Below are 22519 nucleotides of genomic sequence, written 5' to 3'. Positions count from 1 at the left end.
GGAAATGTGAGTTTGTTATTATCTATGGAGAATTCTTTTCCAAAGTTCTCACTGTGTGAAGAGCATCTCTTTGATAGGATTTGTGCCTGTGCTGTTTCTAACGTGTTTATACTTTGCATGCCCATAGGACGGGGGCACTGCCCTCTTGGCTGCCAGTCAGTATGGACACAGGCAGGTGGTGGACACCTTGCTGAAGCATGGAGCCAACATCCACGACCAGCTCTGTGTGAGTGCATTTCACGGGGCCTTGTTCATTCCCTCTTCACACAGACCCTTGCAGTCTAAGTTTGGATGCCAGAAATGCCAGTTTCAAAAATATTTCAATGAGCAATAGGACTTTAATCTGAGACATCAAGGAAAAAAATACATGTAGGTAACCAGGTAGTGTTTTTCTGTGGAGAAACTGCATAATCTTACTTACCCATCTTTGTTTTGCCCTTTTAAATCTCTTACATGTGAAATATTTCATTTACCTGTGCAATTAGGGTCTTCAAAAATCATGTGATACATACTCATTCATAGCATGACAAGCCCAGTGTATGGGCTTGCTGAAAATCAAAATAAACAAATTCTGTTGTGGGTTTATTTGCGAGGAAGAGCACACAAAAGGAGAAATCAGGTTATTTGGGAGAGGAGTGAGGTTGGCTGGATGGAGATGTGTGAGATGCACGCACACATTGTCCTTTAAAAGGCATCCACCGCTAGTGTGGGTCTGTGTGCTCCCATTCGGCAGTTAGCACATTACCCAAGCACTCGTAATTGACTGTCATTGTAGTTCTACAGGATTCGTGGCACAAGTGATTCCAGTTTCAGAGGAAAAAATAAATTGTGGGGAGATGAAGTGACTTGAGTGTCCTAGTGAGGGGTGGAGGAATTCCCTTTTCCGGTTACCTGGGAACCATATTTTAGGCTGTCCTGCCTGTAGGCTGTCCCCTAGACAGCCCTGTGCCAGGGCACTGTATGCTTTCGTAGACATGTAATGAGACGTGTAGGTGTCAACTTTTTCATTTGAAAATCCTTTCCAGCATTTACATGGTTAACTCTGAAAAAATCACAGACCTCTTTGAAGTACATGGCAACTAGCCTTACCTTCCTTACTTCGAACTCTGTGATACTCTGGGCCTGCAGCATTCCCTGCTGAATGACTGAAGTAATTGATAATGGTCTAAAGGAGTCATTTTCATCTCTGGCTGCCCATTGGAATCACCTAGAAAGCTTTAAAAAAAATACCACTTTCCAGCCCCTCACCTGCCACCCAGCCCAGAGTCTCTAAGGGCACAGCTTGAGCAACAGGTGGTTCTGACATGTGGGCAAGGCTAAGAAACACAGGTCTACAGCTGTTTCTTTGGCTGTATGTAGGTGCAGTGTATCTGAGAGTGTGTGTCAGTAAATGTGTGTGTAGGCTGACTAGGAAGAGCCCAAGTCTTTGGGAAAAGAAAATGAGCGGTGATGTTGTGATTTTCATAGCTTCAACAGTCGGCAGTCCAAACTGATGGTGAGCATAGAGTTGCTCCTGTCAGATAATATTCTGCCATAAGTTTCATCAGGGTGGCACAAAATCTTAGAAACGTGGAGTTTGGGGAGAGCCCATTTTCATTGTAAATTTATCTCTATTATAAGGTGACTCGAAATTTCATGCACCAGAACTTACATTTTCTATTAAGACTTTCCCAAAGAGTCCAGTGTAAATGTTTTCATGAAAAACAGTTGAAATATGGGGAATCCCCGTCACTGACCCCTGAAAACTAGACAGAAGTTTGTAATGCACAGTAAAACCCAGCGCACAGACACTGGTTTTAGAAACTTCCTATGGGTTATGAGCTGCTGAGCTCATGGAAGACTTCCTGTGGCAACACAGTGAGGAGCAGCTGAAAAATGTCATTCCCATTATCAGACAACTGTTTAAAACTCTGTACAGGCTAATTAATTTTTTAATGATTGCCTCGAGGGGAGTCTGGCAGCTCAGCTGACTCCCACTGGAAATCCAGCACCCTCCACATGGTTGGACTTGCAGGGAAAGGTGCTTTGTATTTTAAACCTGTGGTAATTGTTCCCGATGGGAGGGCAGTAATTAGCTGGGGTTGCTTGGGTTTTCCACTGCTGTCCGAGAGGAACGAAGCCCACCATGGCCTGTGCGTGTGAGATGAACAGCGGCCGAGGGTGCATGCCCTCAGCTGACCCATGTGTTGTCCAGACTGCCCAGTGACATGCCTTTGAGAAAAAAGAAATGACCAGAGGACATAGATACCCAGTTAAAAAGAAAACTGAAGAAAATTGGGGGGAAAGCACTTGCTTTGGGCTTTTATGAAAGATTGCTTAGTTACATACGTAGGTGTTATGGGCGTCTGCTGGGCTAGCATGGGGCAAGTTCATATTCTTACTAAAGCAGTTATTCTGAGAGTGTCTTATGCTTCAGAGCTTGGAGAGACTGCACATTGGGGCAACATGGATAAGGGGGCAAGAATGAGAAGGGAGTAGGAAAGATCTAGTTAAAAGGACACTCTGTACTCCTGAACCATAAAAGCACACAAAGCAGTTTTTTGTTCTGCTTTTATTAAGACTTCTTTCATGTTTAAAATTTTAATTGATTATGCTATTACAATTGTTCTGATTTTTCCCCCTTTGCCCCGCCTCCACACAGTACCCCCACTCCCTCAGGCAGTCCCCCCACCATTGTTCATGTCCATGGGTCATGCCTGGAAGTTGTTTGGCTACTCCATTTCCTGTACTGTACTTTACACCCCCATGGCTATTCTGTAACTACCTATTTGTACTTCTTAATGCCCTCACCTCTCACCCACTCTCCCATACCCCATTCCCATCTGGCAACCAACGAAACACTCTTTGCATTCATGATTCTGTCTGTCTCTGTCCTTCTTGTTTGTTTAGTTTGGACCTGCATGTCTATTTTCTTCACAAAAATTAGGTAAATTTTCTTTCCTTAATTTTTCAAATAGAGTTCCAATTTCTTGCTTTTTCTTTTCTCCTCCTGGCACCCCTAAGATGTGAATGTTGGACCTCTTGAAGTTGTTCCAGAGGCTGCTTATATTGTACACCTCTTTTGGGATTCTTCTTTTCTTCTTGTTCTGATATGTTGTTTTTTGCTTCCTTATGTTCCAGATCACTGATTTGAATTTCAGCTTCATCCACTCTACTGTTAACCTGTAAATGGTTCTTTATTTTAATTAATGTAGCCTCTGTTTTTGACCAGATCTTTTTTATGCTGCTGATGTCCTTACTAAGTTCCTTGGACATCCTTATAAACAGTGTTTTGAACTCTGCATCTAATGGATTGCTTATCTCCATTCCATTCAGCTCTTTTTCTGGAGTTTTGATCTGTCTTCCATTTGGGCCATGTTTCCTTGCCTCCTCATTGTGGCAGCCTTCCTGTGTTTGTACTTATGTATTAGGTAGAGCTGCTTTGCCTCCATGTCTTGGTAGTGTGGCCTAATGTAGTAGGTGTCCCGTAGGGTCCAGTGGCACAGCCTCCCCTATGATCCAGGCTGGGTACTTTGTGTGAACTAAATACACCCTCCTCTTGTAGTTGAGCCTTGGTTGCTGATGGCAGATCAATGGGAGCCAGGCCAGTCAGCTGTAAGGACTGTCTGTGACCATTAACCAGCAACCTCCACCTTCTGTGGAGGGTCAGCTGTGCAGGGACATGGTGGTGGTTCTCTGAGATGGTCTGTAGCTGTCCACTGAGTGTGCTGGATCTGGGGTTTCCTGAATGATGCAGGCCAAGGTCAGCCCCACCCGTGTTTTGTCTGGGGCTGCCCTGCCTGAGCTATAAAGCTTCTGAGATGGCTGCTCCTTGTACTGGGCGTGTAGATTTCTAGGCAAGTCAAGCTGTGAATCAGCATTGTGCCTGAGGTTCAGTGAGTCCAGCTGTTGCTTATTACAGAGGATTTAGGAAGTGGTGAAGCATGAGCCGAGACCAGCGTTCATATGGAAAAGCGGCTTGGGTGGGCCATAAGGTGGGTGGGGTGGAGTCTCTGGGGATCTCTAATGTGGGTCAAACAGTGTTAGCTAGGTGGATGGAGGCTCAGATATGATACCAGCTTGCCAGCTCTGTGAGGGGAGGCTTTAGCAAAGGGACTGTGGCCTCTGTTCTCCTCGATGCCAGACACTTCAGTGTCTCCCTCTGTGCCACTGGTGCCTTCAAAGCTGCTACCTATTGCTGGAGGTCAGAGGGGGTGAGTCTGAGTAGGTGAGTCTGTGTGTGGGTTTTTTAAGAGGAACTGCTCAGGACTCCAGGAGTTTCTTCCACCAACTCAATCCCTACCGGTTTTTGCAGCCAGAAGTTGCGGGGACTCATCTTCTTGGCACCAGAAACCCTGGGATGGGGGCCCTTACTCCCGTGATATCCCTTCCGAATTTTTATCCAAAAGTGGGTGTGTGATCAGCCCATTCCACGTTTGCACTCCTCCAGCCAGTCTGCGTGGTTGTGGTTTCTGTAATTCCGAACTCGATTTCTGATGGTTCTGAGTGACGGTTTTTCTGTGTTTTGGTTGTAGTTTTGACGTGGTAGTGTGAAGAGGGGACCATGCCTGCCTGCGCTGCCATGTTGACTGGAGTTGTAGACTACTTTTTGTTTGTTTTTTAACTAAGGCTCTGCTTTTAACTGACGGAAGGGTTGAAATGGAAAATTGTGTTAAATGAATGTACTTTTAAATCTAATTAAAACGTGGATGGACTCAGATTGTGCAACAAAAGCAGAAAGCAGCCAATGAGAAGTCTATACACACAAGAGAAAAATGTGACTTGATATTTGGAAAACCTAGATGCTACCACCAACCAAAAATATCATAAGCTCTAGGATCAAGATTTTGTGAAGTCATTATATGCATCATAACTTATCCTTATAAAACTGTCTATTTTAGCCCTGGCTGGAGTAGCTCAGTGGATTGAGGGCAATCCTGTGAACCAAAGGGTTGCCAGTTGGATTCCAAGTCAGGGCACATGCCTGGGTTGCAGGCCAGGTCCCCAGTAGGGTCACACAAGAGGCAGCCACACATTGATGTTTCTCTCCCTGTCTTTCCCTTTCCCTTCCCCTCTGTCTAAAAATAAATAAATAAACTTTTTAAAAATGCTGTCTATTTTAAACTTTACCTTTCAGTCTGACTTTGTGTGATCTTTTAGAATCATTCTTCAAAAAATAAAACGTTAACTACACATATGAAAAGGGGGGGTAGAAATGGATAGTTGTGTTGAATATATGTAATTTAAAAGATCATTTCTTTTAAAATAAATGTGAAAGATGATTCTTTTAACACGTTCACTTCACTGTCTCTCAGGACGGGGCTACAGCACTCTTCCTGGCCGCCCAAGGCGGTTACTTGGATGTGACTCGGTTACTGTTGTCTTCAGGAGCTAAGGTCAACCAGCCGAGGCAGGTAAAGCCCGCGTGCACGGAGCGGTGGGTGGGAGGGCAGCTCACCTGCAGCAGCGTTCGCCTGGGCAGCCGGGCAGCTCTGTGTCTTTAAATCCTTTGCTTCTGTGACACAGGTTAATCTTTCATTAGGGTTTCTTCTGTTCTTTGCTTCGGGCTTTCCTGAAATCAGGGTGACATCACCTTTTATTATTTTTAAAACTTGGGTGTTTGGTATTTGAGGTCAAGTTCACACTCTGCCACCTCCTGTTCAAATAAATTTTGGCTGCGCTGAGGTAGTGAGAGCAGGCCAGTCTGGGACATAGGGGAACAGAGGAGCGTTGGCAGCCTTGCCCGCCCGGCCCAGTCCCTCCACTGATGTGCTGCCTTACCTCCTACCCCCACTTCTTCCACCAGGCAGAGGAGGCCCTGCAGTCTTTAGTAGGTTCCACACCTTCATCTCTCACAATTATAATGCTATTAAGGCTTCATTACCAACATCTGGTAAACCAGTTAATTGCTACTTAAAGGAACAGAATGCAAGGTAATATAGGCCTCAGTTAGAAATGGTGAAAAACCATCTCAATATAAGTCATTATAGCTTCTTTTACGTAGGAACTATTTCTGCCTTAATTAATTTGTTTTTAACAGAACATTTCAGGTTAAGGGAACTTTATTTTAAAGGTAGTTTGCTAGGGAAAAGTCAAACCTATTTCTTGCCTATAAAGGACCCCCAGGCAGGTTCCCACCGTACTGTGACCTGCTTTGACAGTGCCTGTGTGCTCACGTAGTGAATAGCTATGGGAACCTTAAGGCTGATACAAGTTCTTGACCACGGGTTTTTTCAATCTATAAAAGTCCAGGTGCATGAGGAACCCATGAAAAGAAAGCCATTGGGCAAAGTGGGTTTGAGATCAGGAATCCTGAGTTCTAGATCCAGCTCTGCCAATAACTAGCTGTGTGGTTTTAAGCAAATGAATCAGCCTCTCTGGACATCTGAAATGTAGGAAGCTGGACAGAATGATCCTGGCGATCTCTTCAAGCTCCCCCATTTTCGATGATTGCTTTATTTAATGTTCAGTCAGTATTTCTTGAGAACTTAACATGTGCCAGACACTGCTATGAATGTAAGATTATATTTTTAGCATTTTAAAGATATTTTTAAGTTTAGATAGCCTCAGGAATATTTCTGGAAAAAGAAACTTTCTGAAAAGTTCCTGCTGGAACTGACATTTGGGGATTTGAATTTAAGATTTCTTGTTGGTCCTTCCTATTTTGAAATTGTTGATTTATTCTTAACCAGAGGCCTCATTTTACTAATTAAAAAGAATTGGTTATATTTAGGTTGGGTAAGTTTGATTTAGAGGTCGTTATTGAGGATGCCACCGTGAATTTAGAAATGAGAGATTATCAAGTCAGTCTGTCTCTCCATGTGTGTCTCTGTTGTACATACTTCTAAAATAACTTCTGGTGTTTTGACAAATCTATTTGTAAAATACATTGTATTATTCATATGCCTAAGGAACTATTTGTAAAAGTCATGTTGGCGTAAGGTTATATTTCTAAGGCTGCCTGTATTGTGTACATTTAAAGCTAAATTGGGTCATGTGGTGATGTCGAAACCCAGAAGTTACAGGTGAACCCACATCGCAGTGGGAGCCACAGCACCCACAGTGTTTTCCATTCCTCAGAAGTGGGGACAGCGGGGCCAACGTGGGTGGCCTGGCCTGGGAGTGGGAGGGCTCTGCCCTCAGGTCAAGGAGCAAGTGACATGCCCTGCCAAAGACTGTCTATTGCCACTATTTGGAATTTTGAGAGCCCAGCTCTGAGAAGATTGTTGTTCAGGAACAATGTGCTTTATAACATAGAAATTGCTTGGGGGGTGGGAGAAGGAGTGACAGAATGTTTTCTTTTCACGGAGTATATACTAACCCCACGATACCCTCTGTACCCCACAGGTACCACTTACCTGTAAAAGCCATGATCTTTTTACTACTTGCCATGAGCTCATAAATAAAAGGTTCTCTAACTAGGTCAGACTAGTCCAAATTCTGTCTTCTCTCAGAGAGTAAACTGCATATTTAATTCCATTCCAGTAAAACAGGTAGTGTCATAAATGTGGCAAAAGTGGTATCAGTCCTGGCTGACTTTGTCACAAGTTATGAGGAAGTTTAAAAAAAAGATGTAATTAAAAATTTCCATTAAAATTCCCTGCATACCCTGGCTAAGTAGCTCAGTTGGTTAGAGTGTCATCCCTATACGCCAAGGTTGCAAGTTCAATCCCCGGTCAGAGCACATATAAGAATCAACCAGGGAGTGTGTAAATAAGTAGAACAACAAATTGATGTTTCTTTCTCTCTCTCTTTCCTCCCCCTCCCTCTCTCCCTCCTTCCCCCACTTCCCTCCCTTCCTTTCATTCTAAAAATAAATTTAAAAAAATTAAAATGTTCTGCACATGGTAGAATATTATATAGGTAGGACATTTGGAAACCAATGTTTTATTCTGAAATCTCAGCTGACACATTGTCAGAAAAATTTTGAACTAACAAAATAAGGGCAAAGATATTTGTCTGGTTCAGTCTCTATATTTGTAGATAAATCTGATGAACAATTTTTGCACTGCCATCCTATGGAGTTCTGACATTTTATAGCACGTTGTGACAGGATATTAACAAAGTTGCCTTGAAATTATTCAGCTGACACTCGGTCTGAGCTGCTGGAATCTGATCAGTAGTAGAGTGGCTTTTCCTGTAACTCTGTCACTGGCACATTAGCTGAAAACCTATTTAGTACTTTTGTGAGAGGGAATGGTGATTACAAAGCTAGCCACAAGCAGATTTTGGAAATACTAAGTTCTTGATTTGAAACTTGACAAAAATTTTCTTCTAAGTTGTTTTATTTTTTTAAAGATATTATTAATTTTTAGAGAGGGAGGGATGGGGAGAAACAGGGATATGGGAGAGAAACATTGATTAGCTGCCTTCTCATGCCTGCCCTGCCCCTGGACCGAAACCACGTTACTGGGCAACGCCCAACCAACCAAGCCACGCAGGTCAGGGCTGAGCTGTTTTTAGATAAAGAGGTTAAGAGTCACAGAGATCATTTAAATTCACAGTCAATCTAAAAACTCATTTTTCTATTCTTTTTATGTGTCCTCATCAAGTAGAGTTGATATGAGTCAAATCTACTTTTTAAAGGATGAAACATGTAATTTTCTCTACAACACTAGCATTTTTCACAGAAAAGACATTATTGAAATATTTCTCAATGAGAAACAATGTTAGTCTAGGTTCAGCATTTGACCCAATGTTGTTTTCCTCAAAGTTGCATGTGGAGTCAGACATTTCCTAGAGAAAGCAGAAGTAGGATGTTAGGAACACCCTTCAAGGCCTTTACATTTCAGATATAAAAGCCATTTCCTGCCCTGCCTGGTGTAGCTCAGTGGACTGAGAGCGGGCCTGCGAACCAGGGGATTGCAGTTTGATTCCCAGTCAGGGCACATGCTTGGGTTGCAGGTCAGTTCCCAGCAAGGGGGCTCATGAAAGGCAACCATACATTGATATTTCTCTCCCTTTCTTTTTCCCTTCCCTTCTAAATATAAATAAATAAAATCTTTTTTTAAAAAGCCATTTCCTTATTCTTTAACAGCCCTCATTTTCATTCCCCCTTACATTGAGCCAACTGTAGTTCTCACCCCTCAGTCTTCTTCCTTGGTGTGCAGAGGGAGTCTAATCATTTTCCACTCAGTTTGTACACAAAGAGTAAATGACCTCTGTCATAACCACATGGATCTTACCTTCCTCAAGCTAAACGTTCCGTTTTCTTTTTGTTAAAAAAAAAGGTGCCTTACAGGTTATAACTTCCACTTCATGGTGATTTATTCTGTTTACTTTGAAGTAAACAGAAGTATATATTACTTTGAATATATACTTTGAAGTTATACATTTTTGTCAAGAAGCATTCAAAAACTTGTATAAATATTTTAAATGCGGTTTTCTACTCCCGTTCTCTCCACAAAAAGGAGCTGAAGTGACCTAGTTCCCATCATTCTTGTTGTGAGGTCATCTTCACATTCTTACCACTGTAAGGACAAATTAAGAGGAAGCAGAACTTGAGGTATACAGAAGAGGAAAACGTCTCTTATTCATAAACTAGATAATCAACTTATAAATAATTTGATTTGGCATAATGCTGTAACTCATATTGAACTCCCAGTGTTCAAAAACCAAATTGGGAGAAATTATCACCAATAATGAAATACACAGGTGTCCCCAAATCTCATTATACCAATTGTTCCTGCCTGCTAATCTGTTATCTCATGGGGAGAGTGGAGGAATCAAACTCAATAAAGCATATGGAGGTGCTTTGTAAACAAATTACAAATTAAGGTGCTTACTGTTTTTCGTGATAAATAATATTCAGATTCAGTTACCATTTTTTTAAAGATTTTATTTATTTTTGAAGAGAGGGGAAAAGAAGGAGAAAGAGGGAGAAAAAAATCAGTGTGTGGTTGCCTCTCACGTGCCCCCTACTGGGGACATGCCCCATAGCTTAGGCTTGTGCCCTGACTGGGAATTGAACTGGCAACCCTTTGGTTCACAGGCCTGCACTGAATCCACTGAGCTATACCAGCCAGGGCTCAGTTACCATTTTCTAAGGATCTGTTAGCCAGTACTTGTGCTCAGCACCTGTCTATAAGTTTCCTCATTCACAAGTATCTCTGTGAGGCTAATATTTTTGTGGAAGCAGACACTGAGACAGAGTAGTAATTTGCCTAAGGTCAGCCAGGAAATGGTGACATCTTTTTCCACCTATTAGGACTATTGCAATTAAGGTGATAATTGAGTGTTAGCATTACTGTTATGATATTAATAGTTGTTCCCAATATAGCACCTCTCAGCACTTTTCTACATTTTAGTGTCAATTGATAGGATTTTACTAAAAACAAGCCTTCAGAAAAGCATCAGACAGGCCCCTGACAGCCTTTCCTTGGCTGCCCTCTGGTGTCGGTATCAACAAAGAACAAGGGAACCCAGGGCAGATAAGGAGGGAGAAGTGCATCAGCACCCGAGCCCTGGAAAACCCTTTGTGGAGCCCAGACTCCCTCTCCTGCCTCCCAGGGCCCCACCCACACCCCTTGGGTCATGCCTGCTGGATTTCTCACCCTGCCGAACCAGCCACTCCCGTCCAAGCCACTGTGCTGTAAATGTTGTATCTACATGGAATTCCCTTTCACCTCAACCCCTGGCAAAATCGTCCTCATTCAGGACTCAGCTCAGATACCAGCACTCCATCTGTGAAGCTGACCCTGTAATCCCCATGCAGTAAGTGGGCCCCTTTCCTGGTTCATCTGGGGCATTTTTGTCCATATTTGATTGTAGCACTGTAATCGTACTGAAATTCCGTGTCTCTTCTCCACTAGACTTAGTTCCTTTGATGACAGGGATCATATCTTATTTTTAGTACTTTGCCAGAGACTAAGCAGATGATTAATAATTGTTGGGTCGTTGAATGAATAGATGGGTCTCCTGAATTGGGAGAATCCAATTAAATAATGAATGGAGAAGTGCTGTGTAAACTAAAAGTATGAATTAGGGATGTACTTCATTGCTAATGATTGAATAACACTCAGACTGAAGCCTGTTTCTCAGAGGTCCTTGCACAAGGACGAAGGAGGGACAGGGATTCTCCAGATCTCTTCCACGCCTTGTTTCAGCTGCTCTTTCCCAAGACATCGAGGTGCCACTGTCCTCCTGCTGTGTCCCCAGTGCCCACAGATCCTTCTAGGCTCCTGGTTTGCCGTCACCCACCGCCCTGCTCAAACCCCCTTGTCCTCTGCCCTTCTGCCAGGACAGCACTAGGCAGTGATCCTGTGCTTGCTGTGACTGGGACATTGGGGTTGAAACTGCACAGTCCAGCAGAAAAACTGAAACCCTGTATCCTGTAACTGAATCATCTTGTTTTTCAGCCCCTATTCTCACTGATGAGTGAGTCAGTCTTATCTGACCAAAACAGCCTCTTTGGGCCATATTATCTTAATTACCCCGGAGGTTAAGTTTAGTCAGTTCTGGATCCTCCTCCTCCTCCTTGCCCTACTCAGAGGTCAGACTGTCATCTGGCATTGGGGTAGGGGTGGGGATGCTCGGGTCTTGTGCTGGCTTGTCCAGCCTCCGGTCCCTGAGCGTCCTGTGCAGGTCCCAACACATACTGGCCCTGCTGTCATCTCTGTTGGTGAGACCAAGACATTCGGTGGTCTTATCTTCCAAGCTCCAGGTGTACTCCAGGCCACTGTTTACCTCGCCCTTCCAATTTCCCACAGGCAGGCAGGGATCCCTGGGCGCCCAGCTTCCCAGCCAATGTGGACCAGGAGCACTGGGGTGCAGACAACTCCCACAGTCATTGGGAGGCTCGAGCACCAGCCACAATGCAGAACTTCTGTAAGGGACTTGTAGCTTTCTGGGTTCTATCCCAAGAACTGGAGAAAAATCCTTCCCTAATTGCAATTCACCACAATCTATCTGGGTGTTTCTACCACCCCTAGCTTACCCAACCCAGATTCACCCCCTGGGCTGTGGGAGAGGGGACACATGGACCCTCCCCGACCTGAGCCCCTCCACCCTCCCTCTCTAGCACATCTGGCCAGCAGAGAAGGGCTTCCTGTTTTCCTTTCTGTCGGGCAGGAACCACCCTGCTGTCAAGGATTTCTCTGTCCCGAGGCTGTTTTGCCTTTTCTCCTCGGAGCAGTGTAGCCCAGCCTCCTGGCCTGGTGTTGGCAGGAAAAGGGCCGTTGGGGGAATGACACACAGGAAGTATCACCCCGTACGTCGTCCCGCTATAACTAGCTACTGCAAAGCACCTCACAGAAGAGACAATATTCCTAAAAATTACGTGGCCTGGCGAATTCGGGACACGAGAATAGAAGACTGGGAGAAGTGTTCTTGTCCAACCCTTAGAGCCCACCTTGGTCTTCTGTGGGACTGAAGGGCCCCCACTGAGCACAAGGGGCGCCAGTCTCAGGGGAAATTAAGACAGGCTGGCTTCTCCTACCCAGGTTCCTCAAACTTAGTTCTGCCACTCTCCGTGGTGACAGATCCTTCCATAACATGGCTGTTTTATCAGCCAAAATCAAGCCTTGGCGATTACCCAAGCAGTCCAGGTACTGCCAGTTGCCGGTCTGCGTGACTGGGTTTAAATCACCCTCTTCACTTGTTGGGGAGGAGTTCTTCCCAAGTGTTAACTTGCTGCTGTGTGGGTGCTTTGTGGCCTGCTGGGGTCCCAGGTGTGCTCTTGCCGCAGGACGGGACAGCGCCGCTGTGGATCGCGTCTCAGATGGGCCACAGCGACGTGGTGAGGGTGATGCTGCTGCGTGGAGCTGACCGCGACGCCGCCCGCAATGTGAGTTTGAGTGACAACGGCACAGCCCAGGGGCTCGGGTGAAAACACATGCACTGAAGCTGTGAGATTGAACTCACTTGGTCTGTAACTGAGCTGGGTTTCCTCCCAACCTCCACCTGCTGTTTAGTGGGAAAACAAAGGAAGAGTATGAATCCACTGAAACTTAGCTTAATGGGAAAACAAAGGAAAAGTATGAATCCATTGAAACTTAGCAAGTGCCGCTCAGTCTCTCTAAGGAGAAAGCTGTGTAATTGCTTGGACATGCTTGTCCCCCAGCCCACCCCCCAGCAGACTTGGGGATAAACTGCAGGATGGAGGATGTAAGAGCCTGGGCCTGGGACTTTCCTTGAGGGATGTCCCTGGCGGCTGCATGGACGGCTGCCACTGCACTTCCTGCTGGCACTGGGCCGCAGTGCAGCTGGCCGAGTGTGGAGGTGGGGTGTCTGTGGCTTGGGGTCCTGCAGTGCTCCAGGCTGCGCCCGCCTCTCCTGGTTCCCCCAGTTACAGCCTCCTGCTCCACAACCCTCGTTGGCCTCCACCTCACCTTTGCTAGTGTCACCTAACTGCCTCCGTGTGTCCCACAGCAGGCCATGCCCCGTAGAAATTCAGAGCAACTTGTCCTTCCTTCCTTCCTTCCTTCCTTCCTTCCTTCCTTCCTTCCTTCCTTCCTTCCTTCCTTCCTTCCTTCCTTCCTTCCTTCCTTCCTTCCTTCCTTCCTTCCTTCCTTCCTTCCTTCCTTCCTTCCACAGTGTCTGGACTTTTGTCCTTGGTGTTACTCCTACTATGTGACCACCTTCCCTTTCCAAGTCAGAGTGCAGGAAGAGGAAGTCAGAAGGCACATTCCCGGCCACTTCATCTCCCCTCTCCCACTTCCTTCTTCCCACAGACCCTGAAGCCAGGAAAGAAAAATCCTCTTTTCCATTCTTTCTTCCTGCCTCTAGCTGAGCCATTGGTGCTGCGTGGGAGGGGTCTTTCCTTTACTACAGGAGGGTTCTGTGAGCTGCAGCCTCCAAACACAGCACTTGCTGTGTTAAAGCGGGAGAGAAAAGCATTTGGAAAATCTCAGAGAGACCAAAAAGTGATGACAGAAGTGGAATGTTAATGTTTGAACATGTTTTTGCATTCTTTTTTTTGTTAAGAGATTTCAGTTTATCCTCTTCCTCCTCTGCCCCCACCTCTACCACCACAATCAAATAGATAACCGAGGGTAGATTAGAGCAAGGTTACTTATGAGAGAAAACAAAATGAAAAACACTTAAAAGTTTAGAATACTCAGTACAGTTCAAGGATTCTTTAAATCAATGCAAACAGTGCAACAATTAACTTCTGCTAAGTCTTGGATGCAGAGAATGCCTCTTTAGTCCAATTATGTCCCCAAAATACGCTCTTTAAATTACCCTTGTCCCTTATCCAGTATTCTTTTTTTTTCCTTAAGATTTTATTCATTTATCTTTAGAGCGGAAGGGAAGGAGAGAGAGGGAGAGAAATATCAATGTCTGGTTACCTCTTGTGCGTCCCCCTCAGGGAATGGGACTGCAACCCAGACATGTGTCCTGACTGGAAATCGAACTGCGATCCTTTGGTTCTCAGGCCCATGCTCAATCCACTGAGCTACACCAGCCCCAACCTTACCCAGTGTTCTAAGTGACTGGAAGAGTATGGATCCCCAAATGGCAGGGTCCTGAGATAATATAGGAAGTCACCTATTGTGCCTGGTACTCTTTTACACAGAGTTAACTGTTTAATATGCTCGAAAATGCTCCTAGAATAAGAGACAGGGCAAGTCTGTGCTTATTCCTAGTTCTCAACTCACAGTTCAGTTTTCAGCCAACACGTACAAACTGTTAATGGGCAACTTTTGTTTTCCTGTCTGCCAAGGATGGTACAACAGCATTACTGAAAGCAGCCAACCAAGGGTATAATGATGTTATAGAGGAGCTGCTGAAATTCTCACCTACCCTTGGTATTTTGAAGGTAAGCTCTAAAGTGAAATTTTGCCAATCTTGTAAAAAAATGAAATTAGAAATTCAGAGTTCTACACTTGGGACCGCGGTAGAATCTGGGTATAATTCACATGGTTACTTGTATGCTTGAAAGAACATACTTACAACATCTTAATGTTCGAGATTTGTGGATACTGGTGAAAATGAGAAGGTGGTAAAAAGAATAAACCAGAGTATGTCAGTACCTAGTTCTTCAGAAAAACAAACATTAGACAACAGTAGTGAAATTGCTGCGTCGAAAAGTCAGCCATGTGGGCGTGTCATCGGAGGGTTTGCTTTAGGATCTGATGCATCCACAGGTCCTAAAACACATGATATTTGCCCCACAAAACACGGGGGACACATGTTCATGTTCCTTGTCTTCATTCTCTGGAGCAAAGAACCACACCATTAACGTGGGTGAAATGAAACCACCCTCCAGCATCTGGACACCTCAGAGAATGCGTCATTCTGGGGAGCCGGGTCTTTCTGAAAGCAGAGCCCCACAACTTTTCAGTCTTAATCGGCTGGGATTAAAGTATTTCTAAACCATAGTCTATACGAGGGTTGGCGATCTTTTTCCACAAAGGGTCAGGTAGTGAATATTTTAGGCTTCCCAGGCCACACAATCTTCAGTGTGACTGCTCAATAGACCCATTGTAGTGCAAAATCAGGCACAGAAATATATCCTGTAAAAAACAGCGTGGCTGCATTCCAATGAAACTTTATTTTTGGACATTGTGTTTCTAGAATCTACTATTGACACATTACAAAATAGTTTTCTTCATTTGGTTTTTAAAAAATTCTTAGCTTGCCAGGACATAGAAAAGCAGGCAGCAGATTAGATTTGGCCCACGGACCGTAGTTTGCTGACCCCTGGTGGACACTATTCTGTTTTCTTGACACTAAGCCTGTCCTGAACTTGGACAGTGGCTTAGCACTTTCTGGACCACACCCTCAGGGTTTATTGAAGTGCGTAAAGTCTTCTTGCCCTTGAGTGGCCCCAGAGGCATTTTGAACTTTCCGATTCTGATCTTTATATCTCCAGGCTCCATTCCTGCTGTCAGTTGTCAGGGCGCCGCCTCCTGTCCTCTGTCCCAGTGAGCCTCTTCCCATCTTCCACAAGCTCGGAAGCCAGAAAGCTGCACTTGTTAATAATGTTTGTAAAGTAAGAATAGTCTGTGCAAGTGAACTTCCTATAAACAAAAGAAATGAGCTTCAGAAATAGACTTGGCAATATCCAGTCACATTTCAAACAGGTCTTTTTGGCCTGGTTTTGATGTTTGGCCATGTTGCACACAGAGGCAATGGATAGGTTGGTTAAGGTTTATGTAAGTGAAATGTTACCAGATTAGTGAATACCCTGCATATTATAAGAGCAAGGAAAAATGCTACTTTGCTGCAGTTTTCCCTAGGAGTTTTCCCAGTTTTTCCCTGGGCATGATATTTTGCTCTTTTACAAAATAAGAATGTTTTTTTATTATAATTAGTTACTTTGGAAACTAAGCTTGCCTTAGGTGCTATACAAAGATCTATGGATCTTCTGTAACAGATGTCATATGATTATCATTGTACATCAGGTTTGTGGTATTCTCTTCTCTCCCCTTCCATAATCTGCCTACATGGTTGCACGTAGCCACTTCCTTCTTTCAATAAATATTTGTAGTAAATTTCATGAAATGTCAGCTACTTATCCACAAGGCCCTTCTATGCTCAGAAATGCTCCAACTCAGGGCTCAGGGGCATTCTTCACCCCACATCCCCTTACTCTCATGTCCTGTAACTCCACAGTTTCTTTCCTGCCTACCTGGGTGAGCAGAGCACATACAGCAGGTCAGCCCATTGGCTAGTCAGCCATTTCTCCAGTCTTGCTCCAAATGACACACCAAAAAGCACAGTCTATATATGTAGGAAAAATGTGTTTGACAGAGCATTGCTGGTTTTTCCACAGCAAGTTCTAATCTGTTATAAACTGAGTGGTGATCGTGAGGTCACACGCACCCTAGAGCAGATTTCCTATTTCCCCTGCAGAAGAACACGGGCGCTATGTACACTGAGCAGCTACTGTGTACCTGAGGACGCTGTAGTAGATACTGATCTGACTTCGAACATAAGGGAGAGTAAGGCTCCCACGTTACAGTTTCATCACTCAGGCTGGTTTATGATGACAGCCAAGCTGAGAGCTCACTCCTGACACACATTGTCATTTTCTTTTAGAATGGGACGTCGGCCCTCCATGCGGCAGTGCTCAGCGGGAATATTAAAACAGTCGCGCTGCTCCTGGAAGCAGGGGCAGACCCTGCCCTGAGAAACAAGGTACTGGCCTTACCTTACACATCTTTTAACTTCATTAGGCGTCTATGTAAGCAGATAACGCAGTGTCTACCTTAACCAAGGCAATTTCTCTGGCTCCCATCACTATCCTCTGACTTCAGCATAGTAACAGCATGCAAGGTTGTCATTGGGTTGCGAGTGAGCAGTACGTGTAGACCCAGAGAATGACACTGAAATCCTGTATCATCCATGGATTTTCAGCTGACAGGGGTACAGAGAGGCAGTAGTGTGGGGAGTAGGGTCATGAGTGTTCTATCATCAAAGAAGTGTCCTAACAATGTCAGCGCTGTGTGCTTTATCTCCATCCTCCACGAGTCGGATGTTCACGTGTTGAGAATTATTGCTAGTGCTCTATTTGGTGTCCACATGGGAAAAGGGTTACTTTTGTATTGTTAACAGGGCTTCCTGCCACTGTTACAAAACCAGCCCATGTTTCTTATAGCTCAAAATCTTTAGTTTACAATTGATCCAAATTTGGGAGTGGAAGATGCACAGTAGCCATAGGAAAAAAAAGTGTCATTGTACTTCCTCTTCTTCAGCATCTGCAGAAGCAGTCAAATGAGAGACTGGGGAGGGCACGGGGGCTGCAGCCTGCAAGAGTCTCGAGAAAACACACCAAGCTACTAAGTATTGAAGGAGGAAGTGAGGCGGGGCCTTCAATAGGGCAACATATGCAAAGCAATTTTTATTTTATATTTATCCACTATTTGAATTTTTATAAGCATCAGTTGCTGTGTTAGATTTTATTAATAAGAACAACAAAAACATAGAGTACATCATGACATTTTTAAAGAAGCTATTAAGAAGTACAATTAAACAACATGCCAAGGCCCTCTTCCATTCCACTGAACATGTGGAATTATTATCTCTTCATTCCTACCTTGGAGCTGTTTGAAGACAAGGTTTCTGCTTATCTCTTCCTGGCTTACTTAGATTTGTTTTCCATTAGCGGGCCTGGCTGAGTGATAAGGCAGCTGAAATGCAATTGCTGTCTTATCTTTAGACCTTGGACACAGACATCCTAAAGAGGTAGTCTTGGTTGCTGGTCCATCCAGCACTGGATTGAGGCGAGGGGAAAACATTAGTGCCTGTATATAGAAACTGAACAGTGCAACCCCTTGTGTGCTTCCTGGGATCTCTGTGGTGCTGGCTGTGGGGACTTTCCAGTGATCAGAGTGCTGGGCTTCGGACCCCCCCTAGAGCCACTTGAATATATAGCTTTGAGGCAGATGTCTGAGGAGAGGGGAACCAGTGGCTCCAATAGCCGCCCCCACGCTGTAGCCGTCCCCATGGGCGCAGGGGTCCTGTGTTCCTGATTCCCCCAACTGAGGACACAGAACACATCTCCCAGGAGCTGTGGGCAATAGAGTGGCTTGCTGCTGTCCTGTGGTGAATGTGGCCTGTGGTCCTGCTCTGTGATGGATAAGATGGCCATCAGGGGCCAGCCCGGGTGCTCCTCAGTCTCCCAGCCTCAGCAGCCTGAGAATTCAGTGGGGGCCAACGGGAGACAGGAAGAATGAGCTTAACAGCTTCGTAACACTTAAAGGCTGGTTTCTATTGTTGTTGAATCAGCGGTAATACTGACTAATGTGACCTTTTGATATTATGTAATGAAATGTGTCAACATTTGGAAGTGCTGCACAAGCCAGTGAACTAATATTTTCTAACTGACCAGTGTATGATGTTATAAATCATGGATGGGTAAAAAAAAAAAATTCACCTGTACCTAGATAGGCCTGTGGATTTTAATGTAACAGAATAGGAAAAGTTCATTGATACAGTTTCAAATTCCACATCGCAGTTACCTTTAGGCAACTACCCCTGTCCTGTGTTGGTGTTGCATCAAACAAGAATATCTACAGTGATCTGAAAGGGGTTTCAAGGGCTCCTGTCTTTTCTGACTTACCCATATGAAGCTGAGTTTTCTTCCTGTGCTTCAAACCAAGGCAAAGCAACATATCACAGTAGATTGGATACAGAAGCAAATATGAGAATCCAATTGTCTTCTAATAAGCATTGTAAAAATATGAAAAACTATTAACAATGCCACTCTTCTCACTGTGTTTTTGAAAATTTGGTTATTTTTTCATAAATATGTCATTTATGTTAACCTGTAATGGGTTGGTTATTTTAATAAATTACCAAATATATTTTACTTTTTTTCAGTTTTTGTTCTTAACAGGTTAACAACAAAAGCTCACTGGGGTCCTCAATAATTTTTAAGAATGTGAAAAGATCCTGAGATTAAAAAGTGTGAGAACCACCACCCCATACATTTATTGCATGTGGTGGGGATGCACTCACTAAATAAATGCACAGGGAAGTGTGTCTCAGCAGCGCTATGAAAAGAAAGGACATACGGTGAGATGGGTAATGGGGGAAGTCGTGGCCACAGAACCAGGTGACTCGGCCTTCTCATGAAAAGATACCTGTCCTGAATCTCAGTTCCTATCACACAGCCTGCTTCACATAACAAACTAATTAAATATAAGGTATCAGATTTAATGTTACCGGTATTGAGCACATGCCAGATATGCCAGTCACGGTGCTGGAAATGAGACACACAGATGGATAAGACACAGACCCTGGCATCCAGGAGGTTGCAGCCTAGTAAGAGGTACGACTAGATAGAGCAATGACCTTAACAGTGAGGGAAGAAAATACCTGGTGATATTTTGACATTTAAAAGAGACCTTGAATGGCTTGATACAAAACGGAGAGTCCAGTGGGGTTTTTCACCAGTGGAGAAGCCAGTTTGGGTCACAGCGCCCCCTGTGGAGCCCCTGAAACCACACGACTACTGGAATTCACTAATGCCCATCTGATCTCCTTTCAGGCCAATAAACTTCCTGCAGAACTAACCCAAAACGAGCGTATATTACGCCTCCTCCGAAGTAAAGAAGGACGCAGGAAGAGCTAACTTAGATGTAAATGTGACTAAAAGGTAGAAATTTAACCACATTGTCCAACTAGAAATTGCTTTCAAATAGTGTTGGAAATTCTTTTAAGACAGAAAATGCTCTGAATGCCCGCCCTGGGTCCCTGCCCAAGAAGAGCTGTGCTTCATGCCCTGAAGCAGGAACAGAGCAGCTCAGGGACCCCTTCCCTCACCTGCACGGGCTTCTCCTTCTCGCACTGGCCCAAGACCCCGCTCCGGTGGGGCCTGGCAGTTTCTCGGGTTCCACAGAAACTCATTTTAAACTGTACTAGCTTGGGTTTCTCTAATTGTTAGTAGTTAAACTTTTCATTGCGAAACCTTCCAAGCGCTTTAAATAAGAAGACAGAAATATCGTAAGCCTTTAAAAGACTGAAAGTCCAACCTTCAGTGTATCAATGCACTTTTGCTTTTGTGTTAAATGTAAATGCGCTAAAATATATACCTCCATTCTGTTTTACACATAAACATGTATGTCATTCCAGTGTAAAATGTTTTCTTCTACCCAAGGAGTATAGCCATGGTTACTAAGACTTAATGAAGTGTAAAGTTGTGTTATTAAAAAGCCATTTCTGACATTCCTCCATGTGCTTTTCAAAGATGGGCTATTGCACTATACAAAAGACAAAAATGCTCATTTGTGAATGGATCCTCATGTTCTTCCTAATGTGTAAAAATCCTTTCTACCTGTTGTCCATAGTGTCAGTATGGTAGTACACAAGTGGCAAATTTGGAAATTCAGAAAATTACAAATGACACGAAATGTAGGCTTGTTCCTTTGAGCTTTTACTCTGGTTCTGTTATTGGGAATCTACTTCCTGTGCCGTAACTAAGGAGGTTTAACATGCTGCAGAATCTCGAGCTTCCGAGTCACATTGCTTGATACAGTGACTTCTCAGCCCTTAGATAAAACATGATGTGTGCAAGTACAATATGTCGCTATCACTATTGAAGGGTATAAGTAATAAAAGACTGTTATTAGTATTTAGTAAGTGTTCATCTGTGCATGCGTTGAATGATTCCAAGAAAGAAACCCGTGTTTTATTGAAATGCTCCCTTGAGAACAGGTGTCAAATTTGTAATTGATGCACTTTACAGCCAGTGGTGTCTACCTGCCTCATTCGGTGCCTACTAACTGCACACACATAGACCGACCCTTCTGTCTGCAACCTGCCGTGTTAGACGCTGATGGCGTTTCTGTTACTGAAAAACGCATCTTTTGTTTTCTTGTTCATGTTCTGCTCTGGTTTGCAGCCAGTGCTCCATGTAACTACATGTTAAAATGGAGGGAGATGTAATCCCAAGAGATTTTTTTAACCATCTTGCACTGTCACTAAAAGCAGTTTCTTTAAGCCGGCAAATAATAGAGTATAATTTTGAAATTAGAGGACATTCTCTTAAAGTTTGTTATGATCAGTAAAATAATCAGTCAACCAAAATCAGCTTATTTCAGTCAGTGTCACAAGCAAAGCCAGTAGTGACAACCCACAGTCCCCAGACACACCTGCAGCCTGACTCACAAGGCAGCACGCCTGCAGTCCCATTTCAGAACGAAAGATTAGACGGCAGTCTATATTGCTAGAAGGCCCGTCCACAAAGATTTTAGTCGCTGAAAGGCAGTGCCAGTTTCCTCTTTGACTTTCTTTTATTCAGCAAAATTGTAGTTATACATTCTCCCCCACTGTGGGAATTTCATAAAGTTATATTTATTTTGAAGAGGAAAATAATATGGCCTTAAATTTTTACATGTTTTTCCATTAGTTAGAGTGCTTAGGCCAAAAATGGCTGCCCCCCACTGATCAAAATCACAACAGTTTTATAGGTACTACTAGCAAAGTTCCAAAAGTCCAAAATGGGATGAAATCACACACGTAATATTGTTTTCAATAAAATATATTTTCCTTGGCCCATTCATTAGATCATTTTATGTGGGTAATGTTCAACATTAGGGCATTAAAAATTAATCTGGTAGCTTTAACAACATGGAGGCCTCTTCTCAATGAGAGGTCTCTAGGGTGGAAGGCTGTAATCTCCTGCACAGAAGGTAGTAGATTGTGTAAGTCAATCACCAAAGACTGAAAAAAAGGTCTGTTATTCAACGTTAAATGGCGTTCATTTTGCACACAAGTAAATTTTTACTTTATGTTCATCTAATTCACAGTTCAATGAGCTCTGCATTCTAAGGCTTAGAACTGGCAATTCTTATGCAAATTATTTGCTTAATTGAACCACTAAAGTTTTTCATTATGTCTATTTGTTTGATGAAATATTCCAGGTTGTTATAATTCAAAATAAAGTTAATATACTCCCAATTTGCCTTTGCTGCTTTTTCCTGTTTGTTTTTCATCAGAAGTCATTTCTGTGGTTTTTAATAAAATGGAATTTTAGAGTTAATGATTCAGCTCTGTAAGCTTTGTGTTACTCAGGAACCTATGATTTCATTATTTCTATTGTGGGTGACTTTTGTAATGATCCCAAAAGGTTTTTTATTCAGACAAAAAATCC

General features: G+C 43.7%; 1 protein-coding gene across 8 annotated transcripts in view; it reads left to right on the top strand.

Annotated features, from left to right (window-relative positions):
• The window catches only part of ANKRD29 (ankyrin repeat domain 29), a 49760-nt gene extending 27443 nt beyond the window's left edge, over window positions 1–22317 (top strand). For 6 of the 8 annotated variants that reach the window (XM_053664174.1, XM_053664176.1, XM_053664171.1 and 3 more), the window contains 6 exons: window positions 128–226; window positions 5295–5393; window positions 12665–12763; window positions 14642–14737; window positions 16963–17061; window positions 19916–22317. In XM_053664174.1, the coding sequence (XP_053520149.1) occupies window positions 128–226; window positions 5295–5393; window positions 12665–12763; window positions 14642–14737; window positions 16963–17061; window positions 19916–19999 (576 nt within the window). In that variant the 3' untranslated portion in view covers window positions 20000–22317. Of the gene's footprint in view, window positions 1–127; window positions 227–5294; window positions 5394–12664; window positions 12764–14641; window positions 14738–16962; window positions 17062–18880; window positions 19230–19915 lie in introns of those variants that run through there. The other 2 variants (XM_053664172.1, XM_053664175.1) reach the window with 2 other exon arrangements.
• The last annotated feature ends 202 nt before the right edge of the window (window positions 22318–22519 follow it).

Source organism: Artibeus jamaicensis, unplaced genomic scaffold (assembly GCF_021234435.1).
Source record: "Artibeus jamaicensis isolate MK-2021 breed Jamaican fruit bat unplaced genomic scaffold, CSHL_Jam_final contig_354, whole genome shotgun sequence".
NCBI lineage: Eukaryota > Metazoa > Chordata > Mammalia > Chiroptera > Phyllostomidae > Artibeus > Artibeus jamaicensis.
The sequence above is the reverse complement of the archived record's forward strand: the minus strand, read 5'-3'. Positions and strand labels throughout refer to the sequence as shown.